The sequence below is a fragment of the Amblyraja radiata genome, chromosome 28 (genome assembly GCF_010909765.2).
Source record: "Amblyraja radiata isolate CabotCenter1 chromosome 28, sAmbRad1.1.pri, whole genome shotgun sequence".
In the NCBI taxonomy this organism is placed as follows: domain Eukaryota; kingdom Metazoa; phylum Chordata; class Chondrichthyes; order Rajiformes; family Rajidae; genus Amblyraja; species Amblyraja radiata.
This window is the reverse complement of record NC_045983.1, coordinates 16,653,177-16,670,609: the sequence shown is the minus strand read 5'-3', so window position 1 is coordinate 16,670,609 and position 17,433 is coordinate 16,653,177. Positions and strand designations below refer to the sequence as shown.

Sequence of the window (17,433 nt, the reverse complement as noted above, 5' to 3'; positions counted from 1 at the left end):
ACTGAGGAAATAATGGAGGTAGATGCAAGTGCACAATTGAGGGGAACTGGATAAGGACCCGTGCGTATGAGTAGAGGGCATGAGAGTGGAACCGGCTGAGCCACCCTTACACTCAGTGAGATTCCTGACTCCAACAGCCTCCATCCATTCTTTAACTTTCCTGTGGCTTTTGTGATGAGATCTATGAGACTGTTCAGACCTGCACCCATGCCGATGACCTCTTTCTCTCCCCCTAGTTGTTGCACTTGTCACCCACTGGATTCTAGGCCCGTTTTGAGTTTTGTCGTTCTCAGTGTGTTTGTATGAAAGATTCCAACAGTGAATCAGTTTGCTTGCCTCTGCCAGGTTGAATGATGATGCTTGTATGTTTTCTAGGGAAGTCCCTGTGGGCCCTTGTGCTGGAACAATTTGAAGAGCTGCTGGTGAGGATCCTCCTGCTGGCTGCCTGCGTCTCATTTGTAAGTACTCACCATATTGGATGTGCTGTGCTACTAAGATGTTGACCCTACTGTATTTGGTCTTCCTGCCTTCCTCTTTCTATTTTTAAAGGGCTCCACATGTGTGCTTAAGAAAGCTCATCCCACAGCTCATCCATCTCCAGCCCACTGCCCCTTTTGATTGGCATCTGACTTGATATTTTGTGCTGAAACTGTATGTGAAAGGGTTAACAGCAGCAAAACTCTAAACTATAACAAAATGCATGAAGGGACCCTGGGGTTATGGGAATTTTTGTCCGAGGTTCATGAGAAAGAAGAAACTCTTGTCTGACGCACGGAGCTGAACATGAGCTCCATTGCCCGGGCTTTTGTTCTCCCTTTATCCTCTTTCATCTTGCTTTGTGATTTAAAGGACGTGACTGAAGTTGGAAGCTGCGTTTGTGTGAATGCATGTTTATTAGCCTGGGAAGAGCAGCCGGCGAACTTCGCAGTTCCAACTTCGGAGAAATGGGAATTGTTCAGTTGAACTGACTCGGGGGAATGTGCGCCTCATGCAGATGGTTCTATCTTATTCTTGTGAACGAAGGTAGACACAAAGCTGGAGTAACTCTGCGGGTCGGGCAGCATCACTGGTGTAAGTCTGAAGAAGGGTCCCAACACGAAACGTCGCCTATTCCTTTGCTCCAGGGATGCTGCCTGACCCGCTGAGTTACTCCAGCTTTGTGTCTACCTTTGGTTTAAACCAGCATCTGCTGTTCCTTCCTGCATTATTTTTGTGAGCCTTGGATCTGCTTCTCTGTGGAGTTTTCCTTAAGTTCATGCGTTCTCTTCTAATGGAGGGTATGACCGAAACTCACCGATCTCAGCTGTTCAACTGAAGCTGAAACAGTAATGCCGATTTGCTGAGCATACACCTGAAAGATCCATTCATGGTCCATTTTAAATATGAGGGACCGAGGAGCTTGCCTGGCGAGGTGGACCACAAATAGAACCTGTTTAAACTCTCACCAGCTTCCCAAAGTCATGAATGTTCCCATAGCTTCTGCACTGCAACCGATCCATTCAGGATCAGACCATCAGCCCCGGGATCTGTTTAATAACTAACATTGGTACTCCAGCTTTTGGTTTAAACCAGCATCTGTTCCTTCCTACACATTGGATGACACTGATTTGTATCCCAATTCCACGTACCTGCCTTGATTCTGTAATCCATGATATCCTAGGTAACAATCTAGCAATTTAATTTGATTGCTCAGTCGGATCGTCTTTGATAAAGCTCATGTGAAATGGCCTGTTTTTTCTAATGTTAAGGGTAATATATAAATGTACATTGTGATTTGATGAGAAAATGGAGAATTCAGGAGCTTGCTCTAATTTATTGGGAGCCATGTGCAGCATCCCTGCAAAGGCACCATCTCAGCTACACTGCGCTTCTATTTGCTTGTGTGTATTGAAGTGTTTGTTTGCACTATAACCATCGAAACTTAGAAAATAGGTGCAGGAGGAAGTCATTCAGCCCTTCAAGCCAGCACCACCATTCATTGTGATCATGGTTGATCATCCACAATCAGTAACCCGTGCCTGCCTTCTACCTATGCCGCTTGATTCCGCTAGCCCCAAGAGCTCTATCTAACTCTTTTAAATTCAGTGAATTGGCCTCCACTGCCTTCTATGGCAGAGACCTCCACAAATTCACAACTCTCTGGGTGAAAACGTTTTTTCTCATCTCCGTTTTAAATGGCCTCCCCTTTATTCTTAGACTGTGCAGCTGATTCTGCACTCCCCCAACATTGGGCATATGTTTCCTGCTTCTAGCTTGTCCAGTCCTTTTATAATTTGATATGTTTCTATAAGATCCCCCCCCCCCCCCCATCCTTAAATTCCAGTGAACCTTGACCTCAAGGATGTCCCCTGGAAGTTCTGGTGAGCTGCTCAACATAACATGGTGGTGCTCTGTGGATCGGCGAATGCTCTGGTGTGCCTCGGTGTTGCAGACTGTGGCCCGGAGTGAATGACTGCTGAGATATAGTTGGTACCTCTTTATATTAACCAAGCAATGGAGTGGGTCAGTGAGATCTGTGTGGATGGAACTGGTGGGGTAGAGGTAATGACTTCCTTTCCTGAAATGAATGTTATCAATTATCCAGTCAGGTACTATCAAAATATTTAAGAAAGATAGGTTTAGACGGATATAGGCCAAACACAGGCAGGTGGGACCGGTGTAGATGGGGCATGTTGATCGGCGTGGGCAAGTTGGGCTGAAGGGCCTGTTTCAATGCTGTGTGACTATGATTCTAAGACTTCATGACTCTGTCATTTGCTTTTTCTTGTTCCTGCTTGCGAATGACAAGACTTGGTGAAATCAGCTTTGGAATCTGTGCGTGAATCTGAAGCGACCATCTCTGCATTGCTAGCATAGGTGCCGTAGCAGAACCCTCTGAACCCCACCAGCTGACACCAGGTCTCCATGCAGGATGGAGATGTGTCCAGTCTTCAGTCACAGGGCTGTGGTGGGGGTTGTCTTATGATATGACTTTGAAGGACGTTGGTGATGAATTAACATTGCCTGGAATGGAAGGGCCAACCTTGGTCCCTTTGAAAGATTCATTGAGGGACAATGTTTCTCTGTTCTCCTGTCCAACCACAGTTTGAACGTGGCATGTATTGGTAATTATTTAGTTAGGTAATTATTATCACATGTACCTTTGTACGGTGAAAAGCTTTGTTTTGCCTGCTATCCAAACAGATCAGATAAACCATACTTACAGTAGTACAATAGAGCAAAGGGGAAGATAGAGTGCAGAATATAGTTTTCAACATTGTCGCCTGACAGTTCCTTAGACAGAGTCCAATGTTTTCAATAGAGGTGAATCAAACAGTACCCTAGCTTATGGTAGGGCCATTCAGAAGCCCGACACGAGGTTGTTGGCCTGACATCATGTCACCAAGTTCTCTATCTCCTTCCTCTACTCCATCTCATCATTGTTTGAGATTCGATCCACCACAGTGATGATATCTGCAAACTTGCAGATGGAATTAGAGCTGAATTTGGCTGTATGGTGGTGAGTGTGAAGTGGGGGCTGAGAATGCATACTTGCAAGGGCGCCAGTGTTAAGAGTTATCGTGGAGGAAGTGTTGTCTCTGATCCTCACTGAGGTCTGTCAAAGTCAAAGATCCAGTAGCAGAGGGGGTAGTTTGCAGAGTTTGGAGATTAGTTTGGTTGGCATTGAAGGAGAGCTATAGTCAATAAATAGGAATCTAACATCGGAGTCCTCGTTGTCGACATGTTCCAGAGATGAGTTTAGGGTCAGGGAGATGGTGTTTGCTGTGGACCGCTTGCGACGGGAAGCAAAGTCTGGCTGGAAGGCTGGAGTTAATGTCGCTATCACCAGTCTCTCAAAGCAGTTCATGGTGACTGCCGTACACTGATGCGCTCTCCCATTCCTATTTGTTAACTTCTCACTTCTACTCCCTTCTGTTCGATTCTAAGCTTGTGCCTTCAGGGGTCCTGAAATCAATTATGCAATGAAGTTATTTAGAAAACTCTCTTTATTTTCAATCAAACTGCTGCCCGTAATAGTAATTATCTCTAACCCAGCTAGCATGACACTCAATCCTCATTCACTCTCTGCCAGTGATGCTTGCAATTGGGCCAAAGGATGACTCTGCTGCAATCAAATGACTGTTCACTGGCTGTGTCGTTCTGTCTGCTGCACTTATACCTCGCCAGAACATTGGGCAAGCCACATGAATCCTTCATCTAGGAGGAATGATACACTGTTCACTATTTCTCGGCATCTAATAATTGGAACTGATGGGTCACTTCCTGCGAACCTGTCGCGGGTCGGAGTCTCGGGCTGTGATGAGTTGGCATGACCCCTTCTTCCCTTCCCCCCCCCCCTCCTTCCCACTGGGCAATCTTCTAGCTTCATTGCACACCCTCTCACTGACCCCTACATGGAATCTGCCGGGTGCTAATCTTTCTTCCCCAGAATACCATTGATGACCAGATCTGATTACTAGTAGATGGACAGAAAGTGCTGGAGTAACTCAGAGGGTCAGGCAGCATCTCTGGAGAAAAGGAATAGGTGATGTTTCGGGTCGAGATTGAGGATCAGGGAGAGGGATACAAAAGGTATGAAAAGGCACAGAACAAATCACAGCCAGAACCGACGGCCAAAGAGCCCACAATGTTGAGGCTCTTCTCTCCTGTTTGAAGACATTGGCATAGATAATCCCAAAACAGCGGGATTGTAACCAACAAACACTGAACAGTTCAAGGATGTTCCCAGCAGATAAAAGACCAGGGGTGATTTGATCTAGGATAGTAGTTACGAAGGGATTTGAAAATTTTAAGAGAGCGCGGGGAAGTGGCGCTGTAAATAAATCCATCGGGGAAATCAGGAGACACCACCGACTGATGGAATATGAAACTCTTTGTCCAAAATGAAGTGAGATGAATAGCACCTTCCATCAAGTGAAAGCTGTCAAAGTAAGGAAAGCAATGGAAAGTCAAAGAGAGACACTAGGCGGAGTTGTGTGAAATGAGTACATGTTGACACACTGGTTTCCCTCGCCTAGGAGTTGTCCCCTTCAAGCTGCTGACTGGTTCTGGGTGAGTCAATAAAAGATTGTGAAAGCTGTCCAAGTGAGTTTCATGATGGATCCTAGGTCGTTGACATTGGTTGGCTGTTTGACCATGACTTGCTTGTACCCTTTCCTCCTCCTCCCATGAGGAGTTGCTGAATAGTTCCTTGTCAGAAACTCTGCTCTGCTGATTTAAATCCCTCCAAGTCAAAGGCACCAATGAAGGAAGTAGCATCAGCAGCTCTAGCTCTTGGCTGGCAATTGGTAACCATGCATTTACTGATGGGTCAGAGGGGGACTTAGCAAATACAGCAGCATTTACAGCATTGCCTGTCATTGCAGATTGAAAGCTGCAATACTCTGCATGGGAGCTGCGGGTATGCAAATAACGCATTTTCCTTCAGGAAGGTTTGCTGTTGACTTCAGGACGCTTTTTTCTTTGACTAGTGTGATTAGTGCAGGTGTCGGGGGTTATGGGGAGGACGGGGTTAAGAGGGAAAGATAGATCAGCCATGATTGTATGGTGGAGTAGACACGATGGGCTGAATGGCCCAACTCTGCTCCTATAACTTATGAACTTGGGGTCTGTGGAGCATGAGGTCCTGGTGAAGTGACCATCTATCCCTTTAAGAAACAAATTATCACCTGATGGCAGGCGATGGATGCCCTGGAAAGCAATCAACCCATTTCTATATTGCCATCCCACTTGATCTCTACAACTATGCCTTCAATGTATACTGGAATTATTGACTCATATCGCCAATGCACTGGGTGGGACAATGAGAGGTGCGGAGCAAGCTCCGCACCTCTCATTGTCCCACCCAGTGCATTGGCGATATGAGTCAATAATTCCAGTATACATTGAAGGCATTGTTGTAGAGATCAAACAGAATAGTTCCCCAGCTGGTGATTATATTTAGTGAGGTGCCTCGCCTAGGTTACCTTTGTGTACACTCTCCTTTGTAACTCAATCACTGTATCTATCATTGTATGTCAAGCTTCCCCATGAATGCATAAGTGCTCTCTGATTCAACTGTTCCACGTGGCGGTCCCTTCCATATCCCCAAAGAATTGATTTGATTGTTTAGTGACCCTCCTGTATTTATGTTCTTAACCTGCAGGGCAGTGCACAGGGACCACACCACCATTGTTAGCAAGCAACTAACACCTCCATTACTAACCTCCCGGTGGCTCAGCACTTCAATTCCCCCTCCCATTCCCAATCCGACCTCTCTGTCCTGGGTCTCCTCCATTGCCAGAGTGAGCAACAGCGGAAATTGGAGGAACAGCACATCATATTCCGTCTGGGGTCCTTGCGTCCCCTTGGCATCAACATTGAATTCTCCCAATTTGGCTAGCCCGTGCTGTCCCCTCCCCCCCTCCCCTTCCTTCACCCTCCAGCTGTCTCCTCCCATCCGCCCGCCCTCGGGCTCCTCCTCCTCCTCCCTTTGTCCTTCTTTCTTTCCCCACCCCCTATCAGTCTGAAGAAGGGTTTCGGCCCGAAACGTCGCCTATTTCCTTCGCTCCATAGATGCTGCTGCACCCGCTGAGTTCCTCCAGCAATTTTGTGTACCTCCATTACTAAGCCTGGTTCATGGTTATTCCTTTTGTTCCTCCACCTGACTGATATTTAAGTGCAACCCTTCTCCCATCTTGTTACTGAGTTAATGTTGTCCTCCTCTTCCCTACCCCATCTCATTTCCCACCCTTCCCTTCTCTGCTGTGATGGATCAAACACTGTGGTTAATATGTGGCAGCTTTGGCCGCACCCAAGGAGAAAGGAGGATCAGTCTGTGCTTTAGCTGTAACCATCCTAAATTGGAGCATTTCCAGCCCTTTGGATTTTCTGTGGCATCTTGATAGTTCTCCAGCCTACTGGGTCTGCCTCAGGTCAGAAATTGGGAGCCTTCATGCAAGCCCAATTAAACCTGACCACCAGCTCTTTGGTTGTGGAGGGTTTAGATGCCAGCTATGATCCGAGACTGGGCCTCAGAATAGAGTTACATGTGGTTTCTCATTTGTTCAGCTAGCCTTGCTGTAACACTATCAGGTAATCGTGACACCAGATTCTGCAGATGCTGGAAGCACGAGCAAAGAACAGTGTTAGAGGACCTCAGCAGATCAGGCAGCATCTGTGGAGGAAATGGATGTCCAATGTTTCAGGCCTGGACCCATCACCGGTTAAGCTGGTAACGGTGCCTGGCAGACCCGGTGGAGGTCACAACATTGCCTTCTTGTGCCGTGATAGCGATCATTTTAATTTGGGTAAACACATGTCCAAAAAAAAGGGTTGACTCGTTTAGCATTGTAAAATTCAAGAGCCCAGAGGCGGCACTTCTGCACAGTAAATGCTATTGTTATCTTTCACTTCTGTTAATTACTTGATGCAGCTGTAGTCTCTAGATAGGGAGGTGCGATAGGCTGCACTGCTCGCATTCTGCCTTCGTAGCCTTCACTCGAGTTATTTCTGAGAGCGAGATCCACCATCTGTTAAGTCTTGTTTTTACGCTGCCACCGCCCTCTCCTCATTCCCCTTCCTCCCCTCCCTCTCCCCCTCCCCCAATCCACCCCCGAGAAGGACTGATTGGTGATTGCCGTCTGATATTGGGTGCATCTGTGTACAAATAGGCAGCTTTGTGCATGCACTCCCCTCGGTGTTTCTTTATCAGCTCACTGTTGCTGTCACTACTCTATTCACTTCCTGTCAACAAACCTGCAAGAAACTCCTCGCGGTAACTCTGCCTCTTTGACAGACACCTCTTGCACTGGAAAATATTTTGGCTAAGTCAGAGCCCAAGCAGTTGCACATTCATTTCCTGCCTGTTCCCCACACAGAAGGAGTGATATCGATGTAATGTCATAAGGGACAGGAATAGAATTAGGCCATTCAGCCCATCAAGTCTACTCCGCCATTCAATCATGGCTGATCTATCTCTCCCTCCCAACCCCATCCTGCATTCTCCCCATAACCACTGACACCGTACTAATTAATAATCTATCACTGCCTTAAAAATATCCACTGACTGCCTCCACAGCTTTCTGTAGCAAAGAATTCCGCAGATTCACCACCCTTTGACTAAATAAATTTCTCCTCGTCGCCTTCCTTAAAGAGCATCCTTAATTCAAGTCCTAGACTCTTCCACTAGTGGAAACATCCTCTCCACATCCACTCTGTGGGCATTGACTACTAGGTGCATCGACTTGTCACAATAGCTTTTTTTCCGCCTTGTCCAAGGGCACTGAGAGCAATTACACACCGACATTGTAGAGTGGCAGCACAATCTGAGACCCAACCTGGAGGTTGTCTTCTCTCCTATAATTAGTAACGTCCCGCTCATTGTTGCTCCTGCCACCAATGTGAAATGCACTCTTGCACCGAGAATGCTGAGACTGTCCCTGTAATGGATGAAACAGGCTTACTGATGCGTGCTAGAGTTCTCCCATGCCTTCATTTAATGTGTTCCTCCCATTGGCTCGACGTCAGTCAGGTGGAGAATGTTAGAAGCTCTAATGAAAGGTGCAGCAGGGCAAAGTCAGCATTGTTTTGTGAAAGGGAAATCCTATCTGCACTGTAGGAGTTATTTGAAGAAGTAGCATGCAGTGGACAAAGGGGAAATGGGTGCTCGTGCTAAGGATTCCAAATAGGATTTCATATAGTGCTGCATCTAAGCCACTAGGAAATAGGAAGGGCTCATAGTGCATGGAATAATAATAATAATAATAATAAATTTTATTTGTTCGGCGCCTTTCAGACATCTCAAGGACACCTTACATAGATTAACAGGAATATAAACATATAATCAGAGTAAAATAAATAATAAAGACATCACAGAGACACAAACTAAAAACAGAATTCAGTCCAAAAACAGAAAATCAAAAACACAATGTGAAGAGAGAGCAGCGGCAGCCAAAGCGCGCCAGCGTCCACTCTCCGTTCACGGCAGCCATCTTGGACAAAGACTAACAGGATTACGTAGAGACAGAAAATCATTCCCCCACAATGGTTACCACTGTGGGGGAAGGCACAATGTCAAGTCCCCAACCCCAAGTTCACCCAAAGTCAGGCCTGCCACCGCATTTGCCTCTACGGAGGCCCGATGTTCCTGGCCATTCTCACCGGTTGGTCTTGCCCCGGCGTCGGGAGAGTCCTCTCAGCGGCTGGGCCACCTGGAACGGCCGCTTCCAAGCTGTAGACCGCGGCTTCTGGAGCCGACAAGGCCGCGCCGGTTTGGAGCTCCCAGGCTCCCGATGTTGATATCGGCACCCTCCGCTCCGCAGACCCGCAGCCCGGAGGTGTTGCTCTCGGCGGTCCAGCTCACCGGAGCTCCAGCGCGTCGCTCCAGCACGGCAACCCAGGCAAGGCATCGCCCGCTCCGCTCCACGATAGCGCTCCAGCGCTGTGCCGCCACCGAGGCCGAGGTGCTGGGCACTCCAAGCCCGCTGGTAGGCCGCGAGGACGGGTCGACGGGCAGCCCGGAGAAAAAGCTGCCTCACTGACCAGGTAGGGGCCTAGAAATAAAATTGCCCCCTACCCTCCACATTAAAAAGTCAATTTCTCCAAACGGACGAGACAGGACTTACTAAAAAACATTTTAAAAAGCGAGTTTAACGGACGGCTGCTGGTTAGCAGCCGTTCCTCCAAGATGGCTCCTCCCCAGAATAGCATTTGGAAGACTGACTGGCAACCAGAAAACAACAGAAGATATTATTGCTGAATTTGCTGATGACAAATACAGGTAGACGATCAGTTGTGAAAAGAGCATGAGGTTGCAAAAGGATGTTAGTGGGGTTAGGTGAGTGGTCAAAGATCTGGTAAATGGAGTGCAGCGTCGGGAAAATGTGTAATTGTCCATTTTGACAGACAAACCTTAAAAAAATTCACTCTAAAGTTGAGAGATCTGGGTGTCCAAGTGTATGATTCGCAGAAGGCCAATCTATGGGTACAGGTTGTAATTGGGAAAGCCCACCAGAGTTCATAGTTTATCGGGGAACAGCATAAAGAGGGTGTGAAGTCATGCTTCATTTGTAGAGGTCATTAGTGAGACTAGATTGGGAATGCTGTGTACAGCGTTGATCTCCTCATTTAAGATGGTTGCTGAAGGGTGGAAAAAAGTTCTGAGAATGTTTGCCAGGACAAAATATGGAAAGGGCATGTTGTCCTATGAAGGTAGGATGGACAGGCTAGGTTTGAAGAGTGAGAAAGGACTTATGACTAAGATTTCTGCATGATAATGGGAATGTGGAATTGGGGTTCCAGTCAGATCAGCTGTGATGTTATTAAAGGGTAGAACAGGCTGGGGGCTGAATGGCCTACAATTTGTCCATTTCAGCTGCATTTGACAGTACTTTAACCATTAAACCGTTAAAGGGCGGAATGATGGAGCAGTGGTGGAGTTGCTGCCTTATGGCGCCAGAGACCCGGGTTCGATCCTGACTGCGACCGCTGTCTGTATGGAGTTTGTACGTTCTCCCCGTGACCAGCGTGCATTTTTTCCGGGATCTCCTATTTCCTCCCAGACTCCAAAGACACACTGGTTTGTAGGATAATTGGCTTGGTATTACTATAAATTGTCCCTGGTGTGTGTAGGGTTGTGTAAGTGTGCAGGGTGGTGAGGACTCGGTGGACCGAAGGGCCCGTTTCCACGCTGCATCTCTCAGCTAAACTAAACATAAGGATCTGGATTCTGTGTCGTCCTTCAGAAGGCAGTCTCCCTAGTGAGCATGACTGGATTTTGCAGTTTAAGGTTTGATGTAATATGGATGCTTTGTTTAAGTCTGTTATAATGTGCAGCTTCACAGGAGGAATTTGCTAATCCTTGTAGTATCCATCTGGAGTTTCAAAGTCATTTGTTAAATTGATGTTCATTATTTTGTTTGAAATTCAGTCCCCAAGTATTTTCTCAGGGTAGAATTCTTTGCAGAGCATTTTGTCCATTGGGAAGCAGTGGCCTTGCCGATTCTACCTTGGTGAATACCATTGTCCAATATATTTTCTCTTGGTGAATGTTAAAGAACGTCCCTTCCAACGTTATTCCTGGAGATGTGGGCATTTCTGGTTATTGCTCAAAACTGTTGTACCTTGACAAGGGGGTCGTGAACTGCCTTGAACCACTGTAGTGGGGAAGCTCATTTGAGGAACCGTTTGGAGAAGATCATCCACTGGTTAGGTTTAGTGTTCCAGGTTCATGGTTTAGTGATGATTTGTACACGTGAAGGTGATGTGAAACCAGGAGGGAACCTTGAAGGTAATCGTTCATGTTCATGGGGTAAAAGTGGAGTTGACTGTGGTTTTTGTGCTTGATGTGACTGCTTAATCTCTCCTTCACTGCACAGTGCGTTTGTCATCTCATGATGCCGCCATTTTGGCTGGGGAGGGGTTAGTAGATGATGGCTATCATCAGTGGCGGACTGGGTCTAAAAATATTGTTGGTTGCCAGGAGATAAAGGGGGCCCACTTCATCAGGGGCCCACTTCATCAGGGGCCCACTTCATCAGGGGCCCACTTCATCAGGGGCCCACTTCATCAGGGGCCCACTTCATCAGGGGCCCACTTCATCAGGGGCCCACTTCATCAGGGGCCCACTTCATCAGGGGCCCACTTGATATAAGGGGCCCACTTGATATAAGGGGCCCACTTCATCAGGGGCCCACTTGCCATCGGGCAAGCTGACACCCTGGCCAGTCCACCACTGGCTATCATCAATTCTCTGGGCTAAGAGTTGAACTCCCCCAAGTTGCTTGCTTGTTTTTTTTTTCTTGTTGTTATGTTGGGATTCCCCCTCCCCGACACACCCTTTGAGCAAGTGTTCAAATCGCCTTCAAATATTGGCCAGGACTCCTTAGGTGTTTTGCCCTGATGTTGTGATTGAGATGAGACTGTAGATTGTTGATTAGAAAGCTAAACCAAAACATGTTAAGAGTGTTTTATTGTCACGTATTCTGAAAACGGAAAGATAAAATTCTTACTTGCAGCAGCACGACAGGTTTCGAAACAAACAAATAAATAATTTAATAAGTTTGAACATAGTGCAAAACAAAACAACACTCGAGTCCCTATTACAACCTAGGCAGTTTGGAGTTTAGGTGGAGTTCATAGTGTTCAGTGGCTTGATGGCTGTTGGGAGGAAGCTGTTCGTGAAACTGGATGTTAGTTTTCAGACTCCTATACCACCTTCCCGATGCCAGGAGTGAAATAGGAGTGCGGCCAGGGTGGTGTGGGTCCTTGATGATACTGGTTGCATTTTTGAGACAGCACCTCCGATGGTGGGGAGGTCCCTCCGATGGTGGGGAGGTCAGTGCCTGTGATTGACCGGTCAGTGTCCACCACTTTTTGTAATCGCCGTCACTGGGTGACCCCAGCACTGAGGGGGTTCAGGCCCAGCAATGGTGGGAAATGGAGACACAAGTCAGCAAATGTTGAAAACTGGAGTAAAAAAAATCTACGACTGGAAGAACTCCAGTGGGTCAGGCAGCATCTGCGGAGGGGAATGGACCATTGCATTTTGGGTCATGACCCCTCCTCTGGACTGAATGGCTGGGGTATGAAAGTTTTAACATTAGGAGAGAGCAAAGGGAGGGGAAGAAGAGGAGGTATTGTCACTCTTGTTTCATGTTCTCCCTCCCCACACAGTCCCACAAAGCAGCCTGGTCTATTTACATAGATATACATGCTTGGTAGGAGGCAGCTGAGCTGTATGAGTTAGCACAATCTCTATTGGATATTGGCATTAAAATGATGTTGAAGTACAAGTTTTTTTTTAATATAATGGGTGAGGTTGAGACTGGTTTGAAAACCAGTATCTTAGTGGGACTGGTAACCTTTTGTGGGGTATGTTGCACTGTAATAATATTTCTACTATTGTTTGGCCTGTCAGCCGTTGGCCATTGTCCCTCTGTGTCACTGCGTCTGAGGCCAGTTTAACTTAGTAACTCTTGTAGCTACTCAGTTAAGACACTGCAGTAAGAAGTCTGCTTACATGCAGAGCGAGTCTGAAGTTTCTTAGCTGTAATCCTTCCCTGGCTTAGGAGATGTCTCAAGCTGTTGAAATAAAACGTGTTGAACGTCTAAGTTCAAGTTCTGCTCGGGGTAGGATTTGTTAAACAAACTGAGCAGCAAATTGATGCAAAGCAAGGTGGATCTTGGTATGTTTGCCTTTGATCAAAAGTGCATGCGTTTCTTCCTAGTTGTGTCATTTGTTTGACTGCTAGCTGGGAGTAGTTGCAGGAGGAGGGAGGTGGGTTGCAGTGGGAAGGGAGAGGAATGGGGAGTGTGTGCAGCCGTGCACAGGGGGAGAGCTGGTTTTCAGAGAGTGAAAACGCAGCCTTTGGTTGCCGTGACGATGTGGATATTTTTCGGTTGCCGTGACTTTGCCTTATGCAAATTAAGGCGCGAAATGAAGCAACATGCAAATACGCAGCTTTTGTGGCATCTGTGGAAACTGAGGCGGAGGCATTTGGGGGGCTCACTGCCGGCTGGGGTAAACCCACCACGGGCCGAGCCGAACCGTCGAATCCTGCGGTCAGGGCATCAGACGGGGCAGTAAACATCATTGGGCAAAGTCGACGATTGCAAGTGATCTTTTTAATTTTGAGCCAAGTTGAGGAAATCCTGTTTACCCGGACGGAGCCTGCCTGTGGCTGATTGTTTGCCTTGGTTTTATCTTCGGCCTGCTTCCCTCCGCCATGTGTGAGCTCAGAGTTTGGCAACTCTCCCGAACCTGTTCTGAGCTTTGGGCTGGGAACGTTCCTCCTCGGCACACGTTCTCTGCGAATGTTGCGTGCTCCAGACCTCTCTTCCCCTTCCTTGACTGTCCATTCACCAGCTCCATGTAGCCTGGAGAAGGAATCAACCTTCTACCTCTGACTGTTAAGGGGGGAGGGAGGGCATGTGGCATTTAGCTGGGGCTGGGTGAGGGGTGTATTCATGTTCATACGTTATGGGAGCTGAATTAGGCCATTCGGCCCATCAAGTCTACTCCGCCATTCAATCATGACTAATCTTTCTTCCCTCACAACCCCATTCTCCTGCCTTCTCCCCAGAACCCCTCACACCCGTTCTAATCAAGAATCTTATCAATCTCCACCTTAAAAATATCCATTGACTTGGCCTCCGCAGCCTTCAGTGGCAATGAATTCCCCAGATTCACCACCTTCTGACCAAAGAAATTCCTCCATCTCATTTCTAAAGGTACGTCCTTTTATTCTGTTGCTAGGGCCTCTGGTCCTAGACTTCCCCACCAGTGGAAACATCTTCTCCACATCTACTCTATCCAAGCCTTTCACTATTTTCTATGAATGAGGTTACCCCCTCGTCCTTCTAAACTCATTGTGTTGGACAATGGTTTGATTTACAGGTGGTAACACCAAATTCTTAACACATTGCAGGATGTGGGGATAGCGTGGGCTAGAGTATAGTGTGACCCTCAGTGTGGGGCAGCCTTGTCCAGTATAAAACCTGTTGCAACCATATCCGTTCATGCATGTGGAGAGTTCAAAACCAGGTTCATGCTCTTTTACCCCATTAACTAGATGCTCAATGAAGTTTTGTCCATCCAGTTGTTATTTTGTTTTACTCTGCTTTTGCATTCCCAAAATTCATATCGTCAGTGTCAATATTTTCTCCCAGCGCGCAACAAATAGAAATCAGCTAAAGATACAATAGTACATAAACATTGTAGCCATTGGGTGGGCCCAGCAAGGATTCAGGCACTTGTATTGCATCCACATGTTCCCATGTAGGATAGAACTAGTGTACCAGTGATTGCTGGTCAGTGTAGACTCGGTGGGCTGAAGGGCGAGTGTCCAAGCGGTATCTAAAACTGTATCTATACTAAAACGTTAGTGAATTCTGTGTTGAGGAGAGGGGGCTCTCTGATCTGGGGCAGTAAATCTATGGCCTGCTGTGCCATTCAACACACTTCCATCTGACCACCTACCTCCGACACTTCTTTCCCTGACTTATCTCCTTATCCCTCCATTCCCTCAGTACACGTGATCTACCAGTCTCTGTTTTGACCATGATCAATATCTGAGCCTTCAGGCCCTTGCATTGTAGAGAATTCCTAAGTTTTGCCAGCCTCCGAGAGAAGAATAGCTGCTTAACTGTCTCAAATGGCCTACCCATTATTCTGAGACCATGATCCCAGGGTCCAGACTCCCCTGGCAAGGGAAGTGCCATAAGGATTTTGGAAGTTTCACGAGTCGCCTTTCATTTTTTCAGTCTTTCAGCCAATGCATTCCAGCTACTTGCCAATTTCTAGGTGATAATGGTCCCCTCAAAATGTCATCTCCCTTGCCCTAAATCTATGCCTCTAGTTTAATTCACTCCTAGCGAGGGGAAAATATTCCTGCAGTCTACTCTACCTATAACCCTCTTAATTTTATGTAGCATTTCTTTTCTGATAGACTCACCATCCTGGGGAGGAGTCGAGTAAATCTTTGCTACATATCCCCCCTTCTGCAAGAATATCCGTTTAGGCCATGAGACCAAGATCTCACACACCTCCTGAGCTGTGGTCTCACCAAGGGCCCTGTATAATTGAAGTAAACCATCTCTACTGTCATAGCTGGATCTTCTTGCAATAAAGGCCAACGTATTATTTTTTCCTCCTAATTTGACATTCAAAAAATACTCTGCATTTGTTTTCTCAATTGAGATGGTCAAACTAGCAATGTTTTGGTGCTCCATCTACCATGCCTATTTGAAGAAAAGTCCCGACCCAAAACATCACCTTCCCACATTCTCCAGAGATGCTGCTTGATCTGCTGAGTTGTATGGCAAGACCAATGGGTTTCAGGAAGGCCCAAGTGTGTCTTCCACCGAGATGAAGATCGTCCTGAAGCACTTGATGTTCGCTTCAGTATGTACCTGGGAACAACCTGTAGATCAGAGAGCCCCCTCTCCCCACCACTGAATTCACTAACGTTTTAGTATAGATACAATTTTAGATTAGGTTTAGAGACAACTTGGACACAGGCCCTTCACTGATAAAGGTAAAGAATGTTGTTGAGCAAGGTCTGCTCTTGCTCAGACTGGTTACTTCACGCCTTTCATGGAATTAATGTTGGATCAAGGCCAACAAGGACCCACGCACAGAAATAAGAAGAATAACTTATTGTTGGTGTGAAAAGAGGAATATTGGCTCAAACGCTGATGAATGCACATGCACATATCCAGACAGTGCCACGTCAGGCAAAGCCTGGGGTTCATAGCTGTGCATTCAGTTTCTACCAACCGTTGGCAGGCAGAGGCAAAATCAAATCAAAAATTTCACCTGGTGGGAAATATGAAATCAAAACCAAAAATGTTGGAGACACTCAACGGGTATTCACAAGGGGATTAGAATTGGGCAGGAACGTGCAGAACCTACTGTGCTCATTTTTGGAAGTCATGGCTCTATGTGTGAGGTGCAGTCAGGAGCCTGGGGAGCACCTACAGTGCACGTTAAGGGTAACACGTACCGCAGCCACGTTGCACTGACGGTGGAGGGAATGTAATGAAATGGGCAGGCGGTTCTGGATGGTGCCGACCAGGAGTGCTGTTGCAGGGTGGATGGTTAAGCTATCTCATTTACCTTGATCATTGGTGAGCAAGATGAGGAAAAAAACTGCTTGATGCTGTGAGTGGTTCTCACCTAGAGTGTATTGTGGTGTCTTTAGGATTACTGTATCATCACCTGCAGGAAAAATATGTTGCACATCTTGTTTGGAAAGGGGAGGGTGGTGGCTGCAGCTGCATAGGTCTTGCAGGTAGTCAGCGCTGAACCTGAAAAGCCAAAGACCTGCTATTTGTTGAGCTGTGTTCAAAAAGTCTTATGTCTGAAGAAGGGTTTCGGCCCGAAACGTCGCCTATTTCCTTCGCTCCATAGATGCTGCTGCACCCGCTGAGTTTCCCCAGCAATTTTGTGTACATTTGTTGAGCTGTTCCTGTTCAGTGACTCATTCTGTGGAATTTAAACTGCAGCAGAGAGGTGTCAACTCATCACCACCACCTTAAACGCAATTGGTCAATGGTTCAATGTACTTCATTGTCACGTACCTAGGCATAGTGATTTTTCTTAAAAATATGCAGTTCAGTACCAATCTTACTATACATTAGGCACAATCATACTCGCGTACAAGAGTATAAGATAGTAGATGACACGCAAACTGTACACGAGTTCCTGTGTTTCTAGCGACGTCCTGTACCCTTCAAGTTCAGATTTGTCAAATATGTTTGCGCCTTAACTTGGCCATAAAGGCTCATTGTCCCAGCAACAGCACTGGGTTGTAGTTGCAGGGATTGTCCTGGCCCGGCGATGTATTGATCTGCTTAGCGCTGCTGCAGACCGCGTGTGTTCCGGGTGCAAACTGAGCCCCAGGCTGCAGCAGGGCCTGCAGCGGCTCCCTCCACCACGCCTCATTGCAGTCA

General features: G+C 46.9%; 1 protein-coding gene across 1 annotated transcript in view; it reads left to right on the top strand.

The window, feature by feature from the left end:
• atp2a3 (ATPase sarcoplasmic/endoplasmic reticulum Ca2+ transporting 3) overlaps window positions 1-17,433 on the top strand; it is a 136,872-nt gene that overhangs the window by 32,801 nt on the left and 86,638 nt on the right. The window contains exon 3 of the mRNA XM_033045929.1: window positions 376-458. Coding sequence (XP_032901820.1) covers window positions 376-458 — 83 coding nt within the window. The remainder of the gene's footprint in view (window positions 1-375; window positions 459-17,433) is intronic.